We start from the raw sequence: 26,945 nt of genomic DNA, 5'->3' as shown, positions 1-26,945 counted from the left end.
CATGGCATGTGCTGTGATGTATACACTCAGTGAGGTCTGACTGTTATATACATGGCATGTGCTGTGATGTATACACTCAGTGAGGTCTGACAGTTATATACATGGCATGTGCTGTGATGTATACACTCAGTGATGTCTGACAGTTATATACATGGCATGTGCTGTGATGTATACATTCAGTGATGTCTGATAGTTATATACATGGCATGTGCTGTGATGTATACACTCAGTGATGTCTGATAGTTATATACATGGCATGTGCTGTGATGTATACACTCAGTGAGGTCTGATAGTTATATACATGGCATGTGCTGTGATGTATACACTCAGTGATGTCTGATACTTATATACATGGTATGTGCTGTGATGTATACACTCATTGAGGTCTGACAGTTATTTACATGGCATGTGCTGTGATGTATACACTCAGTGATGTCTGATACTTATATACATGGTATGTGCTGTGATGTATACACTCATTGAGGTCTGACAGTTATATACATGGCATGTGCTGTTGTATACACTCAGTGATGTCTGATAGTTATATACATGGCATGTGCTGTGATGTATACAGTGAGGTCTGACAGTTATATACATGGCAATTGCTGTTGTGTATACACTCAGTGATGTCTGACAGTTATATACATGGCATGTGCTGTGATGTATACACTCAGTGATGTCTGACAGTTATATACATGGCATGTGCTGTGATGTATACACTCATTGAGGTCTGACTGTTATATACATGGCATGTGCTGTGATGTATATACTCAGTGAGGTCTGATAGTTATATACATGGCATGTGCTGTTGTGTATACACTCAGTGATGTCTGACAGTTATATACATGGCATGTGCTGTGATGTATACACTCATTGAGGTCTGACTGTTATATACATGGCATGTGCTGTGATGTATATACTCAGTGAGGTCTGATAGTTATATACATGGCATGTGCTGTTGTGTATACACTCAGTGATGTCTGACAGTTATATACATGGCATGTGCTGTGATATATACACTCAGTGATGTCTGACAGTTATATACATGGCATGTGCTGTGATATATACACTCAGTGAGGTCTGACAGTTATATACATGGCATGTGCTGTGATATATACACTCAGTGATGTCTGACAGTTATATACATGGCATGTGCTGTGATATATACACTCAGTGAGGTCTGACAGTTATATACATGGCATCTGCTGTGATGTATACACTCAGTGAGGTCTTACTGTTATATACATGGCATGTTCTGTGGTATATCCGAAAAAATCTTAAAGGATCCGAAAAAACGATTTAACTTAACACAACTAATATGCCGCCGATTGACGAAACAAAATGATCTAAAACCGCTGCCGCCGCTGTCACCCACATCGCCGACACTAAATAAAGCTATTAACCCCTAAACCACCGCCCCCATCGCCAACACTAACTAAACCTATTAACCCCTAAACTGCCACCCCCCACACATCGCCGACACAAACTAAACCTATTAACCCCTAAACTGCCATTCCCCTACATCGCCAACACTAACTAAACCTATTAACCCCTAAACCGCAGTTCCCCGACATCGCAGACACTAACTAAATCTATTAACCCCTAAACCGCAGTTCCCCAACACTAACTAAAACACTAAATAAACCTATTAACCCCTAAACTGCCGTTCCCAAACATAGACAACACTAACTAAACCTATTAACCCCTAAACCGCAGTTCCCTAACATCGCCAACACTAACTAAACCTATTAACCCTAAACCGCAGTTCCCCGACATCGCCGACACTAACAAAACCTATTAACCCTAAACCGCAGTTCCCCGTCATCGCCGACACTAACTAAAACACTAAATAACCTATTAACCCCTAAACCGCAGTTCCCCGACATCGCCAACACTAACTAAAACACTAAATAAACCTATTAACCCTTAAACCGCCGTACACCCACAAGGTCTACACTAACTAAACCTATTAACTCCTAAACTGCCGCCCCCCACATCGCAACAACCTAAATTAAACTATATTAACCACTAAACCTAACATAAATAACATAACCTAAATTAAAGTTACAATTATTAACTAACTACCTATTAAAATATAAATACAAACTTACCTGTGAAATAAAAATAAAACCTAAGCTAGCAACAATATAACTATTTACTAACTATCTAGTTAAAATAAACACAAACTTACCTGTGAAATACAAATAAAACCTAAGCTTACACTAATAAAACCTAACATTACTAAAAATAATAAATCCTAACATTACTAAAAATAATAAAACCTAACATTACTAAAAATAAAAATAAAAAACCTAACATTACTAAAAAATGAAAACTACAATTACAAAAATAATGAACACTAAAATTACAAAATATAAAAAAACTGCTTTTACGAAATTATCCAAAACAATGAAAATTATTCCTATTCTAATACCCTATTCTAATATTCTAATAAAAATAAAAAAAACACCCCAAAATAAAAAACAACTAATCTATAATAAACTAACACGGGCCCTTAAAAGGGCCTTTTGTAGGGCATTGCCCTAAAGTTAACAGCTATTTTGCAAAAAAAATAAAAACTGTTCAAATCAGCCAATAGGATTTAAGCAGCTCTCATTCCTATTGGCTAATTTTAATTTTTAAGCCAATAGGAATGCAATGGTACCCCAAGATAAAAGGGGTACTTTGCATTGAATTCTCAGTGTACAGCGGACAATTGCATGAAGAGGACCTCCACCACAGACCGATGGACCTTCGCCTCCACGCATCCACCGACCGCTCCGCCTCCGCAGGGATGAAGAAGATAGAAGATGCTGGTCCCGCGATGGATGAAGATGGAGTTGCTGGGATGAAGATCTTTCGCCAAACTTTAGCGACTGTGAGTACCAATTTTGGGCTTAGTGTTAGATACATACAAATGCCCTTTTCAGGGTAATGAGTAGATTAGGTTTTTTTAGTTAGGTTTTTTTTTTTTGTGGGTTTGGGGGGGGGGTTGTAATGTTAGGGGGTGTTTGTTTTTATTTTTTTGCAAAAGAGCTGTTAACTTTAGGGCAATGCCCTATAAAAGGCCCTTTTAAGGGCCCTTGGTAGTTTATTATAGATTGTTTTTTTTTTATTTTGGGGTGTTTTTTTATTTTTTTTAAACAGGCTATTAGGATAGGAATAATTTTTATTGTTTTGGATAATTTCATTTGTTATTTTTTGTAATGGTAGTTTTTTATTTTTTGTAATTTTAGTGTTTATTATTTTTTGTAATTGTAGTTTTAATTTTTTAGTAATCCTAGTTTTTTTTATTTTTAGTAATGTTAGTTTTTTTAATTTTAGTTATGTTAGGTTTTATTAGTGTAAGTTTAGGTTTTATTGTTATTTCACAGGTAAGTTTGTATTTATTTTTAAATAGGTAGTTAGTTAATAATTGTAACTTTAATTTAGGTCTATTTTAATTATGTTAAAGTAAGGGGGTGTTAGGTTTACGGGTAAATATAGTTTAATTTAGGTTGTTGCAACGTGGGGGGCGGCGGTTTAGGGGTTAATATGTTTAGTTAGTGTTGGCGATGTGGGTTTACGGCGGTTTAGGGGTAAATTAGGTTTATTTAGTGTTTTAGTTAGTGTTGTTGATGTGGGTGTATGGAGGTTTAGGGGTTAATAGATTTATTTAGTGTTTTAGTTAGTGTCGGCAATATGGGTGTATGGAGATTTAGGGGTTAATAGGTTTAGCTAGTGTTAGGATATCGGGGAACTGCGGTTTAGGGATTAATAGGTTTAGTTAGTTTTAGCGACGTTTGGGAACGGCGGTTTAGGGGTTAATAGGTTTAGTTAGTGTTGTCAATGTTTGGGAATGGCGGTTTACGGATTAATAGGTTTATTTAATGTTTTAGCTAGTGTCAGCGATACCAGGGAACTGCGGTTTAGGGGTTATTAGGTTTAGTTAGTGTCAGCGATGTTTGGGAACTGCGGTTTAGAGGTTAATAGGTTTAGTTATATTAGAACAATGAAAAATTCCAAATATCAATAAAGAATGGATCCGAAAATTTGGAAACTGATTTATTCATTTTCAGAATTTTTCGGGATTTTAGTTATGGTGCCTATTCGGAAATTCAGATTCATTAGAATCTCTTAATCGGGCAAAATTCGTCAGAAAACTAAATTCGGCTGAAACGATTGCACATGTCTAAGACTTAGTGAGGTCTGATAGTTATATATATGACACGTGGTGTGATGTATACCTTCAGTGAGGTCTGTAACTTATATAGATGACAAGCGGTGTGATGTATACACTCAGTGAAGTCTTCCAGTTATATACAAGTCATACTCTGTAATGTATACATTTTCTGGGGTCTGCCAGTTATATATATATGGCACGCTCTGTGATGTATACACTCAGTGTGGTCTGTAAGTTATATAGATGACAAGCGGTGTGATGTATGCTTTCTGTGTGGTCTGTCAGTTATATAGATGACACACGCTGTGATGTGTACACTCTGTGAGGTCTGTCAGTTATATAGATGGAATACGCTGTGATGTGTACACTCTGTGAGGTCTGTCAGTTATATAGATGACACACGCTGTGATGTATACACTGTGTGAGGTCTATCAGTTATATAGATGGCACACGCTGTGATGTGTACACTCTGTGAGGTCTGTCAGTTATATAGATGGCACACACTGTGATCTATACACTCTGTGAGGTCTGTCAGTTATATAGATGGCACATGCTGTGATGTATACACTCTGTGAGGTCTGTCATGTATATAGATGTCACGTGGTGTGATGTAAACACTCACTGAGGTCTAATAGTTATATAAATGTCATGTGCTGTGCTGTATACACTCAGTGAGGTCTGACAGTAATATAGATGGCATGTGCTTTGATGTATACACTCTGTGAAGTCTGCCAGTTATATACATGGCATGCTTTGTAATGTATACACTAAGTGAGGTCTTCCATTTATGTAAAAAGTCATGCTCTGTAATGTATACATTTTCTGGGGTCTACCAGTAATATACATGGCATGATTTGTAATGTATACACTCAGTAAGGTCTGCAAGTTATATAGATGACAAGCAGTGTGATGTATGCTTTCTGTGCAGTCTGTCAGTTATATAGATGACACATGGTGTGATGTATACACTCTGTGAGATCTGCCAGTTATAAAGATGGCACATGGTGTGATGCATACACTCTATAAGGCCTGTCAGTAATACAGATGGCACATGGTGTGATGTATACACTCAGTGAGGTCTGTCAGTTATATAGATGACACATGGTATGGTGTATACACTCAGTGAGGTCTGTCTGTTATATAGATGACACATGGTGTGATGTATACACTCAGTGAGGTTTGCCTATTATAAAGATGGCACATGATGTGATGCATACACTCAGTGAGGTCTGTTCGTTATAAAGATGGCACATGGTGTGATGCATACACTCTGTGAGGCCTGTCAGTAATATAGATGACACATGGTGTGATGTATACACTCAGTGAGGTCTGTCAGTTATATAGATGACACATGGTGTGATGTATACACTCAGTGAGGTCTGCCAGTTATATAGATGACACATGGTAGGATGTATACACTCAGTGAGGTCTGTCTGTTATATAGATGACACATGGTTTGATGTATACACTCAGTGAGGTCTGCCAGTTATATAGATGACACACGGTGTGATGTATACACTCAGTGAGGTCTGCCAGTTATAAAGATGGCACATGATGTGATGCATACACTCTGTGAGGCCTGTCAGTAATATAGATGACACATGGTATGATGTATACACACAGTGAGGTCTGTCAGTTATATAGATGACACACGGTGTGATGTATACACTCAGTGAGGTCTGTCTGTTATATAGATGACACACAGTGTGATGTATACACACACTGAGGTCTACCAGTTATATACATGGCATGTTCTGTGATATATACACTCAGTGATGTCTGCCAGTTATATACATAGCATTATCTGTGATGTATACACCCAGTGAGGTCTTCCAGTTATATACATGGCATTCTCTGTGATGTATACACTCAGTGAGGTCTGACAGTTATATACATGGCATTCTGTGTGATGTATACACTCAGTGAGGTCTGCCAGATATATATATATATATATATATATATATATATATATAATGCTCTGTGAGGTCTGACAGTTATATACATGACATTCTCTGTGGCATTCGTCTCTGGCATGTGCTGTGATGTATACACTCAGTGAGGTCTGCCAGTTATATACATGGCATGTGCTGTGATGTATACAGTGAGGTCTGACAGTTATATACATGGCATGTGCTGTGATGTATACACTCAGTGAAGTCTGATAGTTATATACATGGCATGTGCTGTGATGTATACAGTGAGGTCTGACAGTTATAAAGATGGCACATGATGTGATGCATACACTCTGTGAGGCCTGTCAGTAATATAGATGACACATGGTATGATGTATACACACAGTGAGGTCTGTCAGTTATATAGATGACACACGGTGTGATGTATACACTCAGTGAGGTCTGTCTGTTATATAGATGACACACAGTGTGATGTATACACACACTGAGGTCTACCAGTTATATACATGGCATGTTCTGTGATGTATACACTCAGTGATGTCTGCCAGTTATATACATGGCATTATCTGTGATGTATACACCCAGTGAGGTCTTCCAGTTATATACATGGCATTCTCTGTGATGTATACACTCAGTGAGGTCTGACAGTTATATACATGGCATTCTGTGTGATGTATACACTCAGTGAGGTCTGCCAGATATATATATATATATATATATATATATAATGCTCTGTGAGGTCTGACAGTTATATACATGACATTCTCTGTGGCATTCGTCTCTGGCATGTGCTGTGATGTATACACTCAGTGAGGTCTGCCAGTTATATACATGGCATGTGCTGTGATGTATACAGTGAGGTCTGACAGTTATATACATGGCATGTGCTGTGATGTATACACTCAGTGAAGTCTGATAGTTATATACATGGCATGTGCTGTGATGTATACAGTGAGGTCTGACAGTTATAACCTGGCATGTGCTGTGATGTATACACTCAGTGAGGTCTGACAGATATATATATATATAATGCTCTGTGATGTTTACAGTGAGGTCTGACAGTTATATACATGGCATGCTCTGTGATGTATACACTCAATGAGGTCAGTTAGTTAGATAAATGGCATGTACTGTGATGTATACACTCAGTGAGGTCTGTCAGATATATATATATATATATATATATATATATATATATATATATATATATAAATGTCATGCTCTCTGCTGTATACACTCAGTGAGGTCTGTCAGATATATATATATATATATATATATAAATGTCACACTCTGTGATGCATACACTCAGTGAGGTATGTCAGATATATATAAATGTCATGCTCTGTGCTGTATACACTCAGTGAGGTCTGTCAGATATATATAAATGTCATGCTCTGTGCTGTATACACTCAGTGAGGTCTGTCAGATATATATAAATGTCATGTACTGTGATTGCATACATTCAGTGAGATCTGACAGTTATATACATGACTGCTAAGTGATATATTCACTCAGTGAGGTTTGTCAGATATATATAAATGTCATGCTCTGTGATGTATACACTCAGTGAGGTCTGTCAGATATATATATAAATGTCACGCTCTGTGATGTATACACTCAGTGAGGTCTGTCAGATATATATAAATGTCATGCTCTGTGCTGTATACACTCAGTGAGGTCTGTCAGATATATATAAATGTCATGCTCTGTGCTGTATACACTCAGTGAGGTCTGTCAGATATATATAAATGTCATGCTCTGTGCTGTATACACTCAGTGAGGTCTGTCAGATATATATAAATGTCATGCCCTGTGCTGTATACACTCAGTGAGGTCTGTCAGATATATATAAATGTCATGCTCTGTGCTGTATACACTCAGTGAGGTCTGTCAGATATATATAAATGTCATGCTCTGTGCTGTATACACTCAGTGAGGTCTGTCAGATATATATAAATGTCATGCTCTCTGCTGTATACACTCAGTGAGGTCTGTCAGATATATATAAATGTCATGCTCTGTGCTGTATACACTCAGTGAGGTCTGTCAGATATATATAAATGTCATGCTCTCTGCTGTATACACTCAGTGAGGTCTGTCAGATATATATAAATGTCATGCTCTGTGCTGTATACACTCAGTGAGGTCTGTCAGATATATATATAAACGTCACGCTCTGTGATGTATACACTCAGTGAGGTCTGTCAGATATATATAAATGTCATGCTCTGTGCTGTATACCCTCAGTGAGGTCTGTCAGATATATATATAAATGTCATGCTCTGTGCTGTATACACTCAGTGAGGTCTGTCAGATATATATAAATGTCATGTACTGTGATTGTATACATTCAGTGAGATCTGACAGTTATATACATGACTGCTAAGTGATATATTCACTCAGTGAGGTTTGTCAGATATATATAAATGTCATGCTCTGTGATGTATGCACTCAGTGAGGTCTGTTATGTACATGGCATGTGCTGTGTGGCATGCTCGTCCTGAAGCATTTTGAATCATGACCCTGCAATATGTTATACAGCATTTGCTTGAGTAGTGAAGAAGCTTGTTTACATCTGTCACTAAGTGATCGCAGCACATGAGATAAGATAATTATGCACAAGACACTTTTCAAGGGGTGTGTCCCTTGACTTCAAAACAATACATATTGTCTAAAAAAATAGTTTTCATTGCTTCAAATTAATTTATTTTGTATGCAGATCTTTTGCAGTACTCGTTTATGCATATTTACTATAGTCATTTAAGTCGAAATAAAAGTATGAGATTAAAAATCTTACACTTCTTGAAAGTAAGAGCCATAAATTTACTGTATAGGCAATTAGCACATCTAGGCAAGTATCCCACTTCTTTATCCCCATAATTACTCAGTATACATTGTTACCAATGTGCCAGAGGATTCTGGGTAATACATGCAAATAAGATATACAATATCTCATGCATTTTGCTTCATGTACCATGTTTAAAGGGATATCAATCCCAATTTTTTTCTTTTATGACAAAGATATAGGGGCATAAAGACCACTGCTGCATAACATGTCCGCCTGCAATGATAAATGCCCCCTGCAATGATAAATGCAGACAGCGTATGCTGTCGGCATTTATCAATGTGCTGTCGGCATTAATCATTGTGCGGCCGACATGATCCGCAATATCGGATCATGTCCGCTCACACATTAATAAATAGGCCCCTGAGCATGCAACTTTCCTACATTAAAGACACTAATGATTTCCTGGTTAAGATAAAACAATTTAGTGGTCTTGATGATGATGTTTAACTTGCTACATGGGATGTTTGTAGTTTATATACTGTGATCCCACATAATGTGGGTATTGAGTGCATTGGCAAAAAACTGCATGCATGTGGCAACTAAAATAATACTCAGATAGGGTTCATGATTGACCTATTGGAAGCAATTTTGACCCAAAATTACTTTCTTTTTGATAAAAAAATTTACATGCAGAAGACAGGCACAGCGATGGGGTCACATGTGGCCCCATCCTATGCCTGTCTGGTCATGGATTACATAGAGGAATCTATTGTTTACAATCATCCTCTGTTTCAGAAACATTGCCTTGCATGGCATAGGTATATAGATGATCTTTTTTATTATTTGGCAGGGCAGCCCTGAGTGTTTAAATCAATTGAAAAATGACATTGAAAGATCAGCATCATTTATAGTATTCACTGCCAAACATGATTACACTAAAATTGAATTTCTTGACACTTTGGTTTACAAAGAGAATGGTCATTTAAACACAGACCTTTATGTCAAGACAACTGACAAAAACACATTACTTCATAGGTATAGATTCCATCCTCCTGCTATATTTAAATCAGTACCTAAATCTCAATTTCTCAGGGTTGATAGAATTGTCTCGGACCCCCTAGTTAAGGTGAATAGACTTAATGAGATTCAATTAAAATTTAAAGAGAGAGGATACTCTGAGAAAGAGTTAACAGAAGTGAGGTCAAATTTCCAGTCTAGAAAGAGTCTAGAAAGAGTCATTCTTAAGCACAATTGGCATATCCTAAAAGAGTCATGTCCTGACATTGAAGAATTTTCCCAACTCCCTAGAGCAGCATACCGTAAGGGGTACACCTGTGGCAAAAGGATCGTTAGATCTACTGTCAATTCTGATAGTAATAAGTCTCCTTTTTTTGGGAAACCTAAGAATGGCACCTTCCCCTGTTTGGGTTGTCCCCACTGCAATAGTGTTATTAAAGGGGGTGAAATCTGTCACCCCTACTCCGGGTGTAAATTTAAAATACCGGGGTTTTTTTACCTGTAATTCATCCTACGTTGTATAGGCCCTTAAATGTCCATGTGGGCTGTTATACATAGGTGAGACCACCCAAAGGGTAAGGGACCATATAGGACAACATAAGTCCACCATCAGAAGTGACAGTACTAAAGACCTTCCTGTGCCTGCTCATTTTTTAAAAATGGGACATCAAGTAAACCAACTTCGGTTTATGGTATTAGATCAAATAAAAAGAAAACCTAGGGGGGGGGGGGGTGATAGACATAGAGAGCTTCTATACAGAGAGGCTAAGTGGATATGGAAATTAGACACACTTTACCCAAAAGGCATGAATAGAGAGTTTGATCTCAATCCATTATTATGATTTTATTATCATGTTTCTCTAGTTTTTATCCCTATCTATCTAGATGGCTATGTATTCATCTTCAATTGTCCCCTCTCATATGATGTTTTTAATTTAGGCCCTTTAGGATCCCATTTCTGGCAATATGGGGTTAATTAAATGAATGTTACTATGTATGAGAAAAGTTTTGTCTCTTTTGGGTAACCCCGCCTTCTACATGTGCTCCTATTGGTCCTTGTTTTAATTAACTGTGCTATAAAGTGTTTGCTTGTGCATTACATTTTTAGCTTGACAAAGGGGCAGTAGCCCCGAAACGTTGCTGTTCACTTTAATAAAAGCCCTTTCACTTCATTGAGTGCATCATCATTTGCTTTTGGTTACTTTCATTATCAGTTTTAATTCTTTCTCTTGGTATCTTTTGTTGACATAAGCTTAGGAGCTGACCCATTTCTAGACCACTTTATAGCATCAGTTTTGCAAGAATGTTATACATTTGCAAGAGCACTAGATAGCAGCACTTTACTGCCATGTAGTGTTCCAGATGCCTACCTAGGTATCTTTTCAACACAGAATATAATGGGAACAAAGCAAATTTAATAAAAGAAGTAATTTGGAAACTTTTTTTAAAAATTGTATGCTCTGTCTGAATCACAAAAGAACATTTCTGAGTTTCATGTCCCTTTAAATACAGTAATCTCCTTATGGGATAGGTGCAGAAAAACCAAAATCACTTCTGGACAGCTGTTTCGAGCTTATTAGCAATAATCAGCATAAGGGGACAGCTGTGTTTATGCATGGTACCAGAAGCAAAAAGTATGAGATATTGTATATCTAATTTGCATTCTTTACCCAGAATCCTCTGATGCTTTGGTAACAATGTATATAGAGTAATTATGGGGGAGAGCAAGCAGGGATACTTGCCTAATAAGCTAATTGTGTACAAATAATTATTATTATACTAAGAGTATGCAAAAAAAAATAATAATCCATGTCCCTTTAATTGCTTTTCATGGTGAGAGGCTTCTTGAAATTATTGTGAGACTCATTAGCGCAGGAAGTGCTCAGGGGTTTTCTTGCAGTGTTTCGTGCAGAATTCCTCATCTGACACTAACTGCCCACATGACCAGTAAGTGTCAGATGTCTGAAGCTCTGAGCAGCCAAAATATATGTTTATTTGACACTAGGTCATTTGCATGAAAATGATTTCCTGGAGAGAAAGGAGGGATAGTTTGTTTCATTTGTATTTTCTTTCAAACACTTAATAAAGCATTGGCTACAAGTACTTAGTTCTTGATACATTTATAATCTCAATTGGACATTTTTTTCCATGCCTGGTCCCTAAAATAGGCTCATAACTGATTATTTGTGGTTAGAGTGGTAGTAAATATGAACATGTTAGATTTTACATATAAATAAAACTAAATACTTTTGAGCTATATTTCCCCCCATAGTTTTTTGTACGTATGTTTATTTTACTAGAACCTGTTAGCTATTACAGACCTCACTGCCTGCACTGCTTGTAAAACAGTTTCCTTCTTAAAGGGACACTGAACCCAACATTTTTCTTTCGTGATTCAGATAGAGCATGCAATTTTAAGCAACTTTCTAATTTACTCCTATTATCAAATTTTCTTCCTTCTCTTGGTATCTTTATTTGAAATGCAAGAATGTAAGTTTAGATGCCGGACCATTTTTGGTGAATAACCTGGGTTATTCTTGCTGATTGGTGGATAAATTCATCCACCAATAAAAAAGTGCTGTCCAGAGTACTGAAGCAAAAAAAGAAGCTTAGTGCTTTCTTTTTTAAATTAAGATAGCAAGTGAACGAAGAAAATTTGATAATAGGAGTAAATTAGAAAGTTTCTTAAAATTGCATGCTCTATCTGAATCTGGAAAGAAAAAAATTGGGTTCAGTGTCCCTTTAAGGCTACAGCAGACACCACCGATTTAAAACCATGGTGCATGGATCATGAGTACATGCAGACGCTCTCCCAATATTTATTCTACCACAGGACCTATTCTTTCCCATTTTGTCATGAGTTGCAGGAATCTATTACCACAACCCATGCAAATGAGAGTAGACCCTCCTTATCTTACCTTGCTGTATATATACAGAGGCTTCCTTATCTTATCTCTGTATACACAAATCCCTATAACTAAAGAGAGCAATTGAAAATCAACATTTTAGTACCTAGCTATCCCACATCCCATTGGGAGTGTGATTTCTTCTCCTGGGTTTTGTTTACATAGCTTTTCTGTAGCCATTACTGCAGCATCGACAATCAGCTATTTCAAATGACAAAATAAAGATGTATAATTGCACCTTACTGTAATAGAAAGTAAGCATTAAAGGGACAGTGATCAAGACACATGCACAAGCACACATGCACACTCACTAGCCTACCTCAGTATGCTCTTGTGAAAAGGAATTGCAAAAGATCTGCTTTCAAAATAAATATTCTAATATAATTTACAACAGCCATTTGAGAATCCTCTTGAGTATCTTTAACACATTTGCTGCAACCCTTTTGGGGCAGATATAAATGAGATCCCGCACTGATCAATCACATTTCAGAATGTTGCAGGGTCAACACTAACAATAATGCAAGAAATACTCCAGCCCCTCCCTGGGAATAGTTAGGATACAACATTACAAAAAGATAGAAAAATAAATCATGAAAGTACATTACAAAGTTTTATTTTTATTTTTAACCACATAAATACCTTTAAAAAAATGACTTGCTGTTACCGTACTCAGCTGTTTATTATAGTCAAAGGTACAGTAAAGTCAAAATAAAAATGTAATTATTCAGACAGATCATGCACTTTTATACAGCTTTCCAGTTTACTTCTATTATATAGTTTGCTTCATTCTCTGTATCCTTTGTTGAAAAGCATGCCTAGGTAGACTCAGACGCAGAAATGCACTACTGGGAGATAGCTGGTGATTGGTGGCTGTACATATATATCTCTTGTCATTGGATCACCAAATGTGGTCAGCTAGCTTCCAGCAGTGCATTGCTGCTCCTTCAAAGAAGAATACCAAGAGAATGAAGAAACTGATATAATAGAAGTGAATTGGAATGTTGTTTAAAATTGTATTCTCTATCTGAATCATTAAATAAAGATTTGGGTTTCATATCTATTTAAATAAAACTGCTTGCTCTGCAGTGAATTATTTTTTGTTTAATGGCAGCTATTCCATAAGTACCATAATCCATATAAAAAGGGGGGTTGATTTACACCCACTGCCTGTCTGTGATTGGCTCCTGTATTACCAGAGGGGTCGTTCTCTATTCCCAGACATAACTTTGGTGTGTGCATATGTAGTTTCCACCTATCCTTGTGGTATGTGGGTAAAGACTGTTCTTGCTGAATTCCTGTGGGCTTGGCTATGTCTGATCAAGCTGAAGTTGACCCTCCACCAAACTCCTCACATTCCTCTGCTCTAAAAGGAGCTTTAGGTTAATACCACAGGATATATACATATATAAACCCAGCATTTATGGAGGAATAGAGTCACCAGATATACTTGGAAATACATTGAAGTAGTATAATCCATTATATTGTAAGCTCCTTCACACGCAATCACCTTATTGAACTCATTTACCCTCTGTACAGTGATGCAGTCCCAATCATACTCACATATACTTTTTTTCTTTTATTTTTCTCATTGTTCCGCACAAACTTCAGGTCCTGAGTTCCATAACATGTAGTTTTTAGGAATTATTCTTTTAAATTCTAGCTGATGTATTAGCTGTCATAGAAGATTACAGAGTCACTATTTGCATTAATTGACTTTTGATTCCAATGTTGCTGCAATAAGAGGCAACCATAAAGTAATTAAGGATCCTCATATCTAATAGTATCTCTGTAGTATAAGCAGCATGGGCGGATCCCTTTTAAATTACGGATTTTTCCCCCCTGGGGTCTATAGCATGAACCCTAAAACCTCCAAATACATCCAATTATTTACACACACCAAGGACAATGGTAGTTTGGTTCTTTGAAGCATATCTAGATATTGAATGGGGACCAATGCTAAACAGTTTGCGTTTGACTATTTAGTGGGGTTGCCCTTTTGGGGAAAACCTACTGAATATTTTTGATCCATCCACTGAGAAAGATTATTATTGGAAATTGAATTATTGGATGGATTCAATTGGCGTTTTGACTTATTGGCGAGTGATTTGATTGGCTTGTTGATTTGGTGTAGTTAGCTATTGTAAATTTGTAAATATGTATATTTTGATTGGATTTTGATAGGTGTCTGGAAGAAAAATCTCTCAGTCAATTTATTGTCCTGTAATTTTTTTAACAAATATAATAGATACAGGGGCGAAACTACAGCTTAAAAAAAACAAAAACGTGAACCTACCACTGCATGCACTGATATAATTTGAGTGTGACATGACTACAGGGGTTAGTGTTTCTGTTTTACCCATTGGTGTTTATGTGTGTGTAGGGTGTGTGTGTGTGTGTATGTATGTGACTGTTTGTGTATTTATGCATGTATGTTTGTATGTGTGTGTATGTTTGTGGAACCAGCAAATTACAGACCTTGTTACTACAGCATGGGGGGGGGCAGGGGGTAAACAGTGTCACTCTACAGTACCACTATATACAGTACGGGAGGCTGGACCATGTCACAGACTACTGTGGTCACTTTATAAAGTACTGGGGCGAGTAGGGTCAGGCCAGCCATCTCACCGGCAGATTACAGACTGTGTCACTAACTTACTATATACAGTATTGGTGGGTTAAACAGTGTCACTATATACAGTAATAGGGGGTCAGATCATCTCACAGACTGTGGGCATAGGGTACCTCCTTTTGCAGACGTAATCTGATTCACATTTTGTTTCTGTGTTTAATGTAAAAAAAAATTAATGTATTAAATTCACCTTTTTTTGAGGGGGGAGGGGCGATGGGACGGGCCCCTTCTTAGATTCTTGCACCTGGGTCCTGTGGTTTCTAGTTACGCCTCTGAATATATAATATACATATATCAGCAATAAAGTATGGTACTACAAATTATCTGCATGCAAAATTCAAGTAAAACTGTGTAATATTTTTATGTTCAGTGACACACCTCTGATAAGACTTTTAATTATGTTTGTCTTATTTCCTTTGCTGTGACTCGTTAGGAACAAATATAATTAAAGGGACTGACGCTGAACCCAAATTTTTTAAAGGGACACTGAACCCAACATTTTTCTTTCGTGATTCAGATAGAGCATGCAATTTTAAGCAACTTTCTAATTTACTCCTATTATCAAATTTTCTTCCTTCTCTTGGTATCTTTATTTGAAAATCAAGAATGTAAGTTTAGATGCTGGCCCATTTTTGGTGAACAACCTGGGTTGTTCTTGCTGATTGGTGGATAAATTCACTCACCAATAAACAAGTGCTGTCCAGGGTACTAAACCAAAAAGTGTCTTGTTTTTCAACTAAAGATAGCAAGAGAATGAAGAAAATTGATAATAGGAGTAAATTAGAAAGTTGCTTAAAATTGCATGCTCTATCTGAATCATGAAAGAAAAAAATTGGGTTCAGTGTCCCTTTAAGCTCCTGTACTGATCAAGCAATTACTGTATAGCATGTTGCAGGGTGATATTTTTAATCCTGAATGAGGCACTCCAGTTTCTTGGGCAGTGAAAAAAAAAATTAAAAGTTAAATTACTGCAAAATCAACAAAATTAAATAATGAATTTGCACTGCAAAGTTTTTTTTATGTGCATAATTAAATAAAATGTGGTTGATTCAATGGTTCCTTATAGCTTTTATTAGAAGCATTTTGCTATTACATGTATATTACAAAAATGATTCTATTCAAAACTGAAATGTATCCATGTGGATTCCACTTTTGGCTGGAATGTTCCTTTAAATTGAAGACAAAACGAATAGGTATATTTTATTTTTTCTCTCTTAAAAGTTTACTTCTCATGACTTGTATTTGGCACAGCAAGAGTTAAGAGAGTAGCTGGAAAACTACAGAATTCTGGGATATCCCACAGGGAATAAAGTCCTCACTAACATTACAGTAAAACAAATACACATATAGGTTCTCACATTTTTTACTAGACCAGTAAATGACATTTTAATTGACAAAATTAGACAGAGGAAACAAAGTCTGGAAGCAGCTGTGATATAGATGTTGACTTTGTCGTCCTGTAAGGGGCTGCTCTGTATAGTACTATAGGTCACTGTAAGCAGCTCCCCTGTGACTGAATTGCACAGGGAGGTGAACATCAACTCAGCGCAGTCATGTGTATTAAAGCTCACTGGTCCTGCAGCAAGGAAAAGGGGATTTTTAGCTTAAATTCCCTTTCTTCACTCATCTGTGGAATATTTACCAAATAAAGTGTAACAGCTTCCAGGCTTGTGGACAGGAACTTGTACTTACAATGAACAATGTTTTAAAAAAAAAAATCCTGACATATCCTTCTGCCAATATACATTTACCTCACAGCACTCTAATTAAGTTAATGCACAGGGCTGGAAAAAAACATTATTGGTTTTCATTCAGGGTAAAAATATCACTAGTCCACTCAGTGTTTAAAGGGGACACTAAGGTTTTGATATACAAACCATATATATCAGCTATTGGGTGTGTATATATACAGTATATATACAGTATATATATATATGCATAGGTTAGCTATAGCCATGCACTCACTCCTTTTGTATCATGCCTGGGTGCAGTCTTGCATCCATTAATATAAAGTCCAATCATGTAAGGGCACTCTCAGGTAGTGTATTAAAAATTCCTTTATTAATTTTCTATTTAAAGTCGACGTTTCAGCTTAGCCATAAGCCTTTCTCAATACATCAGTTTTTGTTTATTAAGCTGTTTGTCATGACATCACCGCCATTCTCCAGATGTTTCAGGGTGTCACATATATATATATATATATATATATATATATATGAAAGAACATTTTTGCGTTTCATATCCCTTAAAGACAGTAATGTGCAGGATTTTGCAAATCAAGTTAAGGTATGTATCCCTGGAAGCCATTTTGGATGTGCGTATCTTATCTCCTTTGAATGTGACCAATTAGCACTTCATGTAAATAAGCTCATGCATTGCTCAGGCAGTCACTGTGTCACACACAGCTGGGTCCAACAAACTGCAGATTCTCTGAAAGGGGTGAAACAAGTGAGTTTTTAATGGATGTTTTATACAAAGCAGGCAAAATAAATCATATATATTGCAATGTTGCTTTATTATCCTTTAAATAAACTTTTTATGGGGTATTATGTTTTGTTAATGTCCCTTTAACTATAGTCAAAGCCTCATTGCTTACTCATCTAGAATGTAAGCTCACAAGTCCACCTGTCTTATTGGTCGCCTTTCAGCTTACAGTGACTCAAAGGCAGGGTCCTCTAGTCTACCGAAGTTGCAGACAGCTAAAAGTAGTTTACAGCTCCATTTTATTACCGGGTTTCCATTTAAATATTTTACGCAGTGCGTGAAGTCGGTCTTTTCATGTATGCGTAAGTTAACATTGTATTGACGCTTCTGTCCGATGCCCGGTTTCTTGAAAATCGCACCATATTAAGTTTGTTGCTATGGTAACACAATTTTAGATTATAAAACTTACGTTTAGCGCCTTCGCTCTTTATCTTTGAATGGCTAGAGAGGGAAAGACATGGTAGTTAGTTGTAGTATTAAGATTTTGCTGTTTTTTGAGCCATGTAAAGTGATTTGATCACCTAATAAATAATCAGAGAATTTAAATAATTTATTTTAAATTAGGATCAATTTTTGTTTTTGTTTTTCATTTATTGTTAACTGTATTCTTATTTGTAATATTTGGTGCTGCCCTGGGCATAGGTCTAGTTGGAGTTATTTTTATATGAAGTACATATTGAAATATAATTCTGAACATAACTCCAACCTGTCTGGGGCAGACATATAATACACTTAAATAGCGATAAGCTTGTATTGTTTGAAAACTTTAATTTGTGAATTGAAAGAGGTTTTAAAAGCGTATTTTTCCTCTTTTACACCTAGTTCAGTTTGCTGTAATCGTTGAGACCGTTTTACCTGTTTGCGCCTTTAGTGGAAACCGGGTGTAAATGTGAACTTTTTTGGCTTCGTTTATTTTGTATGGAACACATAATATTTATAGGCAGCCGGACCATTAATGGTGGAAAACGCACCATCGGAAACTGACAATAAGCATAAAACAATTTACAGCTTAATGGAAACGAGCCCTATATTGGCACTTTATAAAAAACAATAATAATAATAAGTTGGTTTATATGAACATTTTTATTGTTGGGTGCAATTTTTATTTTTTATTCCCAGCCTCCAGCAAAAGAATTTCTGCAAATGCCCACGCTTCTCTGTTTTGTGTTGTGTATATAGTGCTGCGGAATCTGACTGCGCATTACATGTAAAAATAATGATAATGAAAATAAAACGCTATAGCGACCTATGTACCTTGTAGTACGTCTCTCCAGTAACCGTCATGTTTTTTCTCCTTTCACAGTATCCGTGTAACTATCACCATGCAAGTAACGTGCCTCCTTCTGCTCTGTCTGCATGGTGAGTGATATTCTGCTATTCAGTGTGATACCTTTATTTATCAGAAGCATTAACACACAACATATTTGCTAACATTGTTCTACAGTACAATAACCTAACATACCAGGTGAGTGTGAACATCTTTAGAATGTGTTTGCTGCAATTGTTTTTAAATATCCAATCTATAACCTCTGCTTGACTTAATTGGAGGAGCCTATCAGGACTTATTACTGTGGTGGACACAGCTACACATTGTCATTCTGTTAGCAGAATCTCAATTGGTTTGCAGTACTTATTTTATCATCTCTGTAGAAACCAATTAGGGACATAAATAGTGCATGAGTAGTCATGTATTATTTTTTTCTGGGTGTGTTTGTATAAATATATATATATAAATGTGTTTGTATGTGTGTGTATGTATCTGTGTACATGTGCTTATGTATGTATATATATATGTGTGTGTTTGTATATGTGTGTGTGCATGTGTGATAAAGGACTGAAGCTTGGTATGATGTATATGTGTGTATGTATGTGTGAGTGTATGTGTGAGTGTATGTATATGTGTGTATGCATGTATATGTGTGCATGCATGTATATGTGTGTATGCATGTGTATATATATATATATATATATATATATACTATATATATATATATATATATATATATATATATATATATATATATATATATACATGAGCGTATATGTGAGTATCTATATGTATGTGTGAGTGTGTGTGTATATGTATGTGTGTGTGGGTGTGTATATGCATGTACAGTATATGTGCATGTGTGTTTGCATGTATATGTATGTGTGTGTGTGTACATATGTGTGTGTGTGTGCATGTATATGTATGTGTGAGTGTGTGTATATATATATATATATGTGTGTGTATGCATGTATATCTGTGAGTGTGTGTGTATATGTGTGTGTGTATGCATGTACATGTATGTGTGTGTGTATGTATTTGTGTGTATGCATGTATATGTATGTGTGCGTATATATGTGTGTGTGTGTGTATGCATGTATATGTATGTGTGAGTGTGTATGTATGTGTATGTATATGTATGTGTGAGTGTATGCATGTATATGTGTTTGTATGTATGTGTGAGAGTATATATGTGTGTGTGTATGTATATGTATGTGTGAGTGAGTGTAAGTATGCATGTATGTGTGTGTTTGTGTGTATATATATGTGTGTGTGTGTATATATATATATGTGTGTGTGTTTGTATGTATGTGTGTATATATATATATATATATATATATATATGTGTGTGTATATATATGTGTGAGTGTATATATGTGTGTATGTATATTTATGTGTGAGTGAGTGTATATATATGTGTGTGTGTGTATATATGTGTGTATGTGCATATGTATGTGTGTGTGTATGTATATGTGTGTGTATATATATATATATATATATGTGTGTCTGTATGTATATGTATGTGTGAGTGTATATGTGTGTGTGTGTGTAGGCATGTATATGTATGTTTGAGTGTATATATGTGTGTGTATGCATGTATATGTACGTATGTGTGTGTTAGTATGCATGTATATGTATGTATGTGTGTGTGTGTATGTATGTGCCAGTGTGTTTGTGTGTATGTATGTATGTGTATGCATGTATATGTATATGTGTATGTGTGTGTTAGTATGCATGTATATGTGTGTGTGTGTGTATGTATGTGCGAGTGTGTTTGTGTGTATGTATGTGTATGCATGTATATGTGTGTATGTGTGTGTTAGTATGCATGTATATGTACGTATGTGTGTGTTTGTATGTGCGAGTGTGTTTGTGTGTATGTATGTGTATGCATGTATATGTACGTATGTGTGTGTATGTATGTGCGAGTGTGTTTGTGTGTATGTATGTGTATGCATGTATATGTGTGTATGTGTGTGTTAGTATGCATGTATATGTACGTATGTGTGTGTTTGTATGTGTGAGTGTGTTTGTGTGTATGTATGTGTATGCATGTATATGTACGTATGTGTGTGTTTGTATGTGCGAGTGTGTTTGTGTGTATGTATGTGTATGCATGTATGTGATAAAATGACTGATGCTTTGTTAGTGATTTTGTTGTCTAATTCTTGTGTCTCTGCTTCTTATCTTGTAGGGATCTGTGCCCAGCAGAACTATGATTCATTTTATGAGAACCCCTCAGGTAAGGCTATTTTTCCACTTTAATGTTCTGTGCACAACTATAGATTGTGATGTTCAGTGCAGACACAGAGTGCATTTGATAATAATGAAATAAACTATCATGAAGATGATTTGTACATGGTAACCTGTGTGTGTATTTATAATTGAAAATAATATGATTCTGTGTGCTGTGGCTAGGGTTCCAGTTTTCCTCCACAAAAATACTGGATGGTCATAAGAAAAGACAGTAGCCACACCCTAAAAACACCTTGTCCACTGCTGTTTACAACTGAGCAGTAATTTATCCTATTTGCTGCCAGTAACCAACATAGTATTGATTGTACCACATGGCTACTAGTAATACATCAAAATAATTGATTTTACTATCCCTTGGATGCCAGTTATACACACAAAACAAGGATTTCATCTCTTGAATTCCAGTAACACACACTGCAGTCATTTTATAACACTTTGACGTCCAGTAACACACACTGCAGTAATTTTACAACACACTGGCATCCAGTAACACACACTGTAGTCATTTTACAATACACTGGCATCCAGTAACACACTGCAGTCATTTTACAACACACTGGCATCCAGTAACACACACTGCAGTCATTTTACAACACACTGGCATCCAGTAACACACTGCAGTCATTTTACAACACACTGGCATCCAGTAACACACACTGCAGTCATTTTACAACACACTGGCATCCAGTAACACACTGCAGTCATTTTACAACACACTGGCAACCAGTAACACACACTGCAGTCATTTTACTCCATTTTGACGTCCAGTAGCAAACAAAGATCAAATATTTCACCCCCACTGCGGCCAGTAAAACACACAGTGTAGTGATTTTACCCCCCTTGTAACACACAAAGCAATGTTTTTTAGCATCATTAGCTGATAGTAAACACAAAGCAGTGATTTAACAATGTCTACCAGTAACAGTTATTTAAAACTTATGTACCAGTAAAACATATGTAATTTTTACTTGTCTTGTGCAAGTAGTAGATACAGCCGTGATTTTAACCAACATGTAGGTACAGTGATTTAACCTTTTGTGCCAGTACTGCAAATATATTTTATTTTTATGCTCTTATTGTCAGTAACAAACAGTGCAGTGATATTCCACCATTAGAAGTAGTTACATGTAGTACTTTTTTGCTCTCTTCATACCAGTCCATTGCTGCTCAGCTTGCCTGACCACTTTTCCGCCTGCAGATTCTGTCTGACTTTCTTACGTGTTGTGGCTTATGTTACGACTCGCTATCCTTGAATCTGATTCAGTTTTAGTTTAGCGAGCCTGTTGCCCTTGACTGTCTTACGAAACCTTTGTACCAAGAACCTAGATATCTACTAGTGGGTCACGTCCACTGCATATGTATATTCTACCTCCTCTCAGCTTCTGGGTCCCTACCTGAACACAGCTTCTCTGCATTCTCCAAGATAATCAGTTGGATGGGCAAAAAGTACAAAAGTCACAAACTTCAGAATGAGGCTCATTTTACAAACCAAAAAAATACTGCAAATTTTTTATTATGGGGGCAGACAGATTCCATTATATTTACACTTAAAGGGACAGTCTAGTCAAAATTAAACTTTCATGATTCAGATAGGGCATGTCATTTTAAACAACTTTCCAATTGACTTTTATCATTACATTTGCTTTGTTCCCTTGGGGGTATTTTTTAAACGCTAAACCTAGCTAGGCTCAAACTGATTTCTAAACCGTTAAAACCCGCCTCTTAGCTCAGAGCATTTTGTTTTTCACAGTTTAGACAGTACTAGTTCATTTGCGGCATATAGATAAAATTGTGCTCACTCCCGTGGAGTTATTTAGGAGTCTGCACTGATAGGCTAAACTGCATGTCTGTCAAAAGCACTGAGATAAGGAGGCAGTCTGCAGAGGCTTAGATACAAGGTAATCACAGATGTAAAACATATTTTTAAACAATAAAAATTCTGGTGTAGACTGTCCCTTTAAATATCCATTTTAATCCCTGTTTCCCCCTATGGTCAGATATTATAATACCAAATATGGGCACTAGGGGGGGCATTAGAGTATTTTCTAAAGTATAAAAAGTACACATGATTACATCATCTATAAGAACAATGGCATCACTGTCTCACATTTATTTTTGTCTTTTTTTCCTAGAATCCCCTGTTTATTATGACTATTCAGGTATGTGGGAAGATCAACTCATCAATGGAGGGCGCTTGTTGTGATACAATTTTATTGTGTTTATGTATGATATATTCCATAATCAGCTGTGTTTTTGTGCAGTGCTGGAGACATTTTTTAGACATTTTAACCATATCTCAGTAACTGAACCCTATTTCTGGATAAAAGTGACTAGTAAACCATAGTAAACATTTTCCACCCTTCATATATATATATATATGTGCTCTACCAGCAACGAACAACAGCTCAGTAGCTTGTTTTATTGCAATTTATCACCTGGGAGCAGCCTCTTTTAGCCCAAATGTGTTTTTCACAGAAAATAACTTTTCTAAAGTATATAAGACTGATCCTGCCTAATAAGGTCAGTCCAGTCTCAAAAATATTAGGCAATCCTCCTCTGAACATGGAACATGGAAATCCCAGATGATCATTTCAGCCTCCTTGGGGCTTATCAGTGAGGTGCAGCTATATTCCTCTAAGCACATTGGGCAAGGAGTCCACGTCCAATGTTTCAAACATTCGCCAATCAGGTGAGATATTCTAATAAGTCTCATTGGTACAGCGATGCCCTAAAATAAAATTAGAAACCCAAATTTTATTCATTATGTGAAGCAGAGACTCCTACATTACAATTGCCTAAAATAAATCCCAAAGATTTTGTGCGATTTCTCTCCATGACAGCAAAGCTTTGAATATTAGGCCCTTAGGGAGACTTTCCCAGGTTCATATTACAAATACATACAGAAAAAGGAGGGCTCTCTCATGAATGAAAAGCAGCTCAATAGCTTGTTTTATGGTGACTTACCTCCTAGAATCAGCCTCTTTTAGCCTAATTGTGCTTTTCACAGAATCAGTCTGATCCCTCCTAACAAGGTCAGTCCAGCCCCAAAATACCAGCAAATTATTCTCTATACAAGAAACATGAGCTGTTGTTTGTTACTGAATAAGCGCTTACCTGTCTGTATGTATAAGTGGCTGTGTACAACTGGACATAGCATAGAAAGAGGACAGAAATTAATGGAAAGTGGCAACGAATAGTAGAAAAATAACCCGCAACTTTATAACCCTTGATTTTTATCATGAACCCAAATTCAATTGTCTCTATACACTGCTACCTGGGTTGTCAATGGGCCTCATTGTGCTTCCCCCAAAGCCTAATGTATGTGATAAAAGGAAGAACGGACATTACAAAATGGCTGTTTTTGTTATAATGTTACACAATACTGTTATAATATTATTGATGTAACCAAATGTGGCCCCTTGGCACTGAGAAGAGTCTGTAGTCCTTTTTGGCAGCCTGTGGGGTTAATATATGCAAAAGAGTTTCTGCTAAAGCATTCATGCTCATGTACCCAATAGGAATATAAGGAATCTTTCATTTATTCATTATGTCTGCAGATCAATCGGAAGGAAATCAACAGATTCATCAACAGCAGCAAATCCTGGATCAGTACGAGCAGCAGGTTTTGGATGAGTACGACAGACAATTTATAGACCCAGAGCAGCCCCAGCAGCAGCAACAGCAGCAGATCCAGCAGGAAATAATCCCTGTACCTACTCTGGGTAAATATTTCAGCCTTTAGTTTAAGGACATGAAACCCAAACGGTTTAGTTCATGATTCTGATGGAGCATGTGGGTTTAAACAACTCTCCAATTTACTTCTGTTACTAAATATTTCATTTGTATCTTTTGTTAAAAAGCAGGGACGTAAACTCAGGAGCGTGCACGTGTCTGGAGCACTATGTGGCAGCAGATTTGCAAGAATGTTATCCATTTGCAAGAGCACTAGAGGGCAGCACTTTTCTCCTGCCATGTAGTGCCACTGTTGCAATAAAAAAAGTCTAAAAAAAAAATACTGCTTATTCTCTAAAAATATTATGTGTATTAAAAAGTACTAATTTTTTTTTTTGGGGGGGAGCCTATAGCTGAAGCGGCAGGACACATCTAAGTGGAGCTCCTAACTTTAATCGTCTTTATCAGACATTATTGCCAGATATTCCTCAAAAATAAAGTATATTTATTCTTTGCAATAGCCTGAAGAGAACTGAAGTACAGATCCACATCAAGATTGCTGACCGCCTATGCTCTTTAGCTGAGCCACAAAGTGATCGCCATTACCTGCAAGGCCGACCATCTGTGTGACCAGGGCGGCAGCATTATACCTCTCCCCAGGAAACCGGGTTACAAGGCAGATACTTAACACTGCTCCAATAATATTCTCTAATAACATTGCTTTAATTGGAACTGTGGAGCTGGGTTTTTAGTCTCTATGTTTCTAACAACCAGATTTCTCAAGGATCATTCGATAATCTAGTAATTCGTTTGGACCCCTGGGATAAGTATTGCAATTACATAAGTCCCTAACTAACATGGCAACAGCAGTCTTATTACGGCTAAAAGAGGTTGAAACATTACTTGACCATCACTTGACCGTCAGCTCTAACCATCAGCTGAACACTCAACGGCCTCTCACCCATCTTCTGCTCAAGTTCCTGTAACGGAGAATCACTCTGAACTGTATAACCCACAGGACCCTCAGTGCCATTTGCCGGGAGCTGATGGCAATCATAGTGCAGATGTGATTATCTTAAAGTGTGGGGATACTGCATGGGGCATAGATACACCACTGACTCCTCGGACTCCGATGACCATGCAGCGGTATATAAGCTTGCTAAAAATATACAAGGGCAGCTTATCAACTCAGATAGCAGGCTAAGAGACCGTGGGTCTGCGGTACACTTTAACCCTCCTGCGGACATGATTAGCGTGTACTGCTGTACGGCACTATTAGATGCAGACTTTAATCGGCAGCCTAGGGATAGAGACACTATACATTTTCAAGAGGATCATGACCAGGGATGACAACTTTAGTTTTTTATTCTTAAACGGGGAGAGTCCACAGCTTCATTCATTACTTTTGGGAAATACAGAACATGGCCACCAGGAGGAGGCAAAGACACCCCAGCCAAAGGCTTAAATACCTCCCCCACTTCCCTCATCCCCCAGTCATTCTTTGCCTTTCGTCACAGGAGGTTGGTAGAGAAGTGTTAGAAGATTACGGATTAGTCTCTTATGGAGGGTAGTAGTCTTCAAAATGGGACTGGAGTGTTAAGTAATTCTGTCAGCCTCTCATTGAGAGCATGGATGAAAGTTAGAGTCCAGAGATGCAGGGGGAGTCTTTCTGTGAAACCATCCCGACTCATATTAACAGCTCCATAAGCAATCAGCGTTGACGAGTTTCGCTGTCTGCTTTCTTCACTCAAGTCCATGTCAGAAGCGACGCTACTATCTGTCAAACTTGAAGGACGTGTTACTGTTCCACGGCATAGATTCCGGTAAGATCATTTCATTTTACTTTCATTG

General features: G+C 36.9%; 1 protein-coding gene across 1 annotated transcript in view; it reads left to right on the top strand.

Annotated features, from left to right (window-relative positions):
- Positions 1-26,945, top strand: part of MFAP2 (microfibril associated protein 2) — a 61,150-nt gene that overhangs the window by 26,918 nt on the left and 7,287 nt on the right. The window contains exons 2-5 of the mRNA XM_053690261.1: positions 19,203-19,258; positions 21,361-21,408; positions 23,555-23,581; positions 24,980-25,144. Coding sequence (XP_053546236.1) covers positions 19,222-19,258; positions 21,361-21,408; positions 23,555-23,581; positions 24,980-25,144 — 277 coding nt within the window. The 5' untranslated portion in view covers positions 19,203-19,221. The remainder of the gene's footprint in view (positions 1-19,202; positions 19,259-21,360; positions 21,409-23,554; positions 23,582-24,979; positions 25,145-26,945) is intronic.

Source organism: Bombina bombina, chromosome 8 (genome assembly GCF_027579735.1).
Source record: "Bombina bombina isolate aBomBom1 chromosome 8, aBomBom1.pri, whole genome shotgun sequence".
NCBI lineage: Eukaryota > Metazoa > Chordata > Amphibia > Anura > Bombinatoridae > Bombina > Bombina bombina.
The sequence above is the reverse complement of the archived record's forward strand: the minus strand, read 5'-3'. Positions and strand labels throughout refer to the sequence as shown.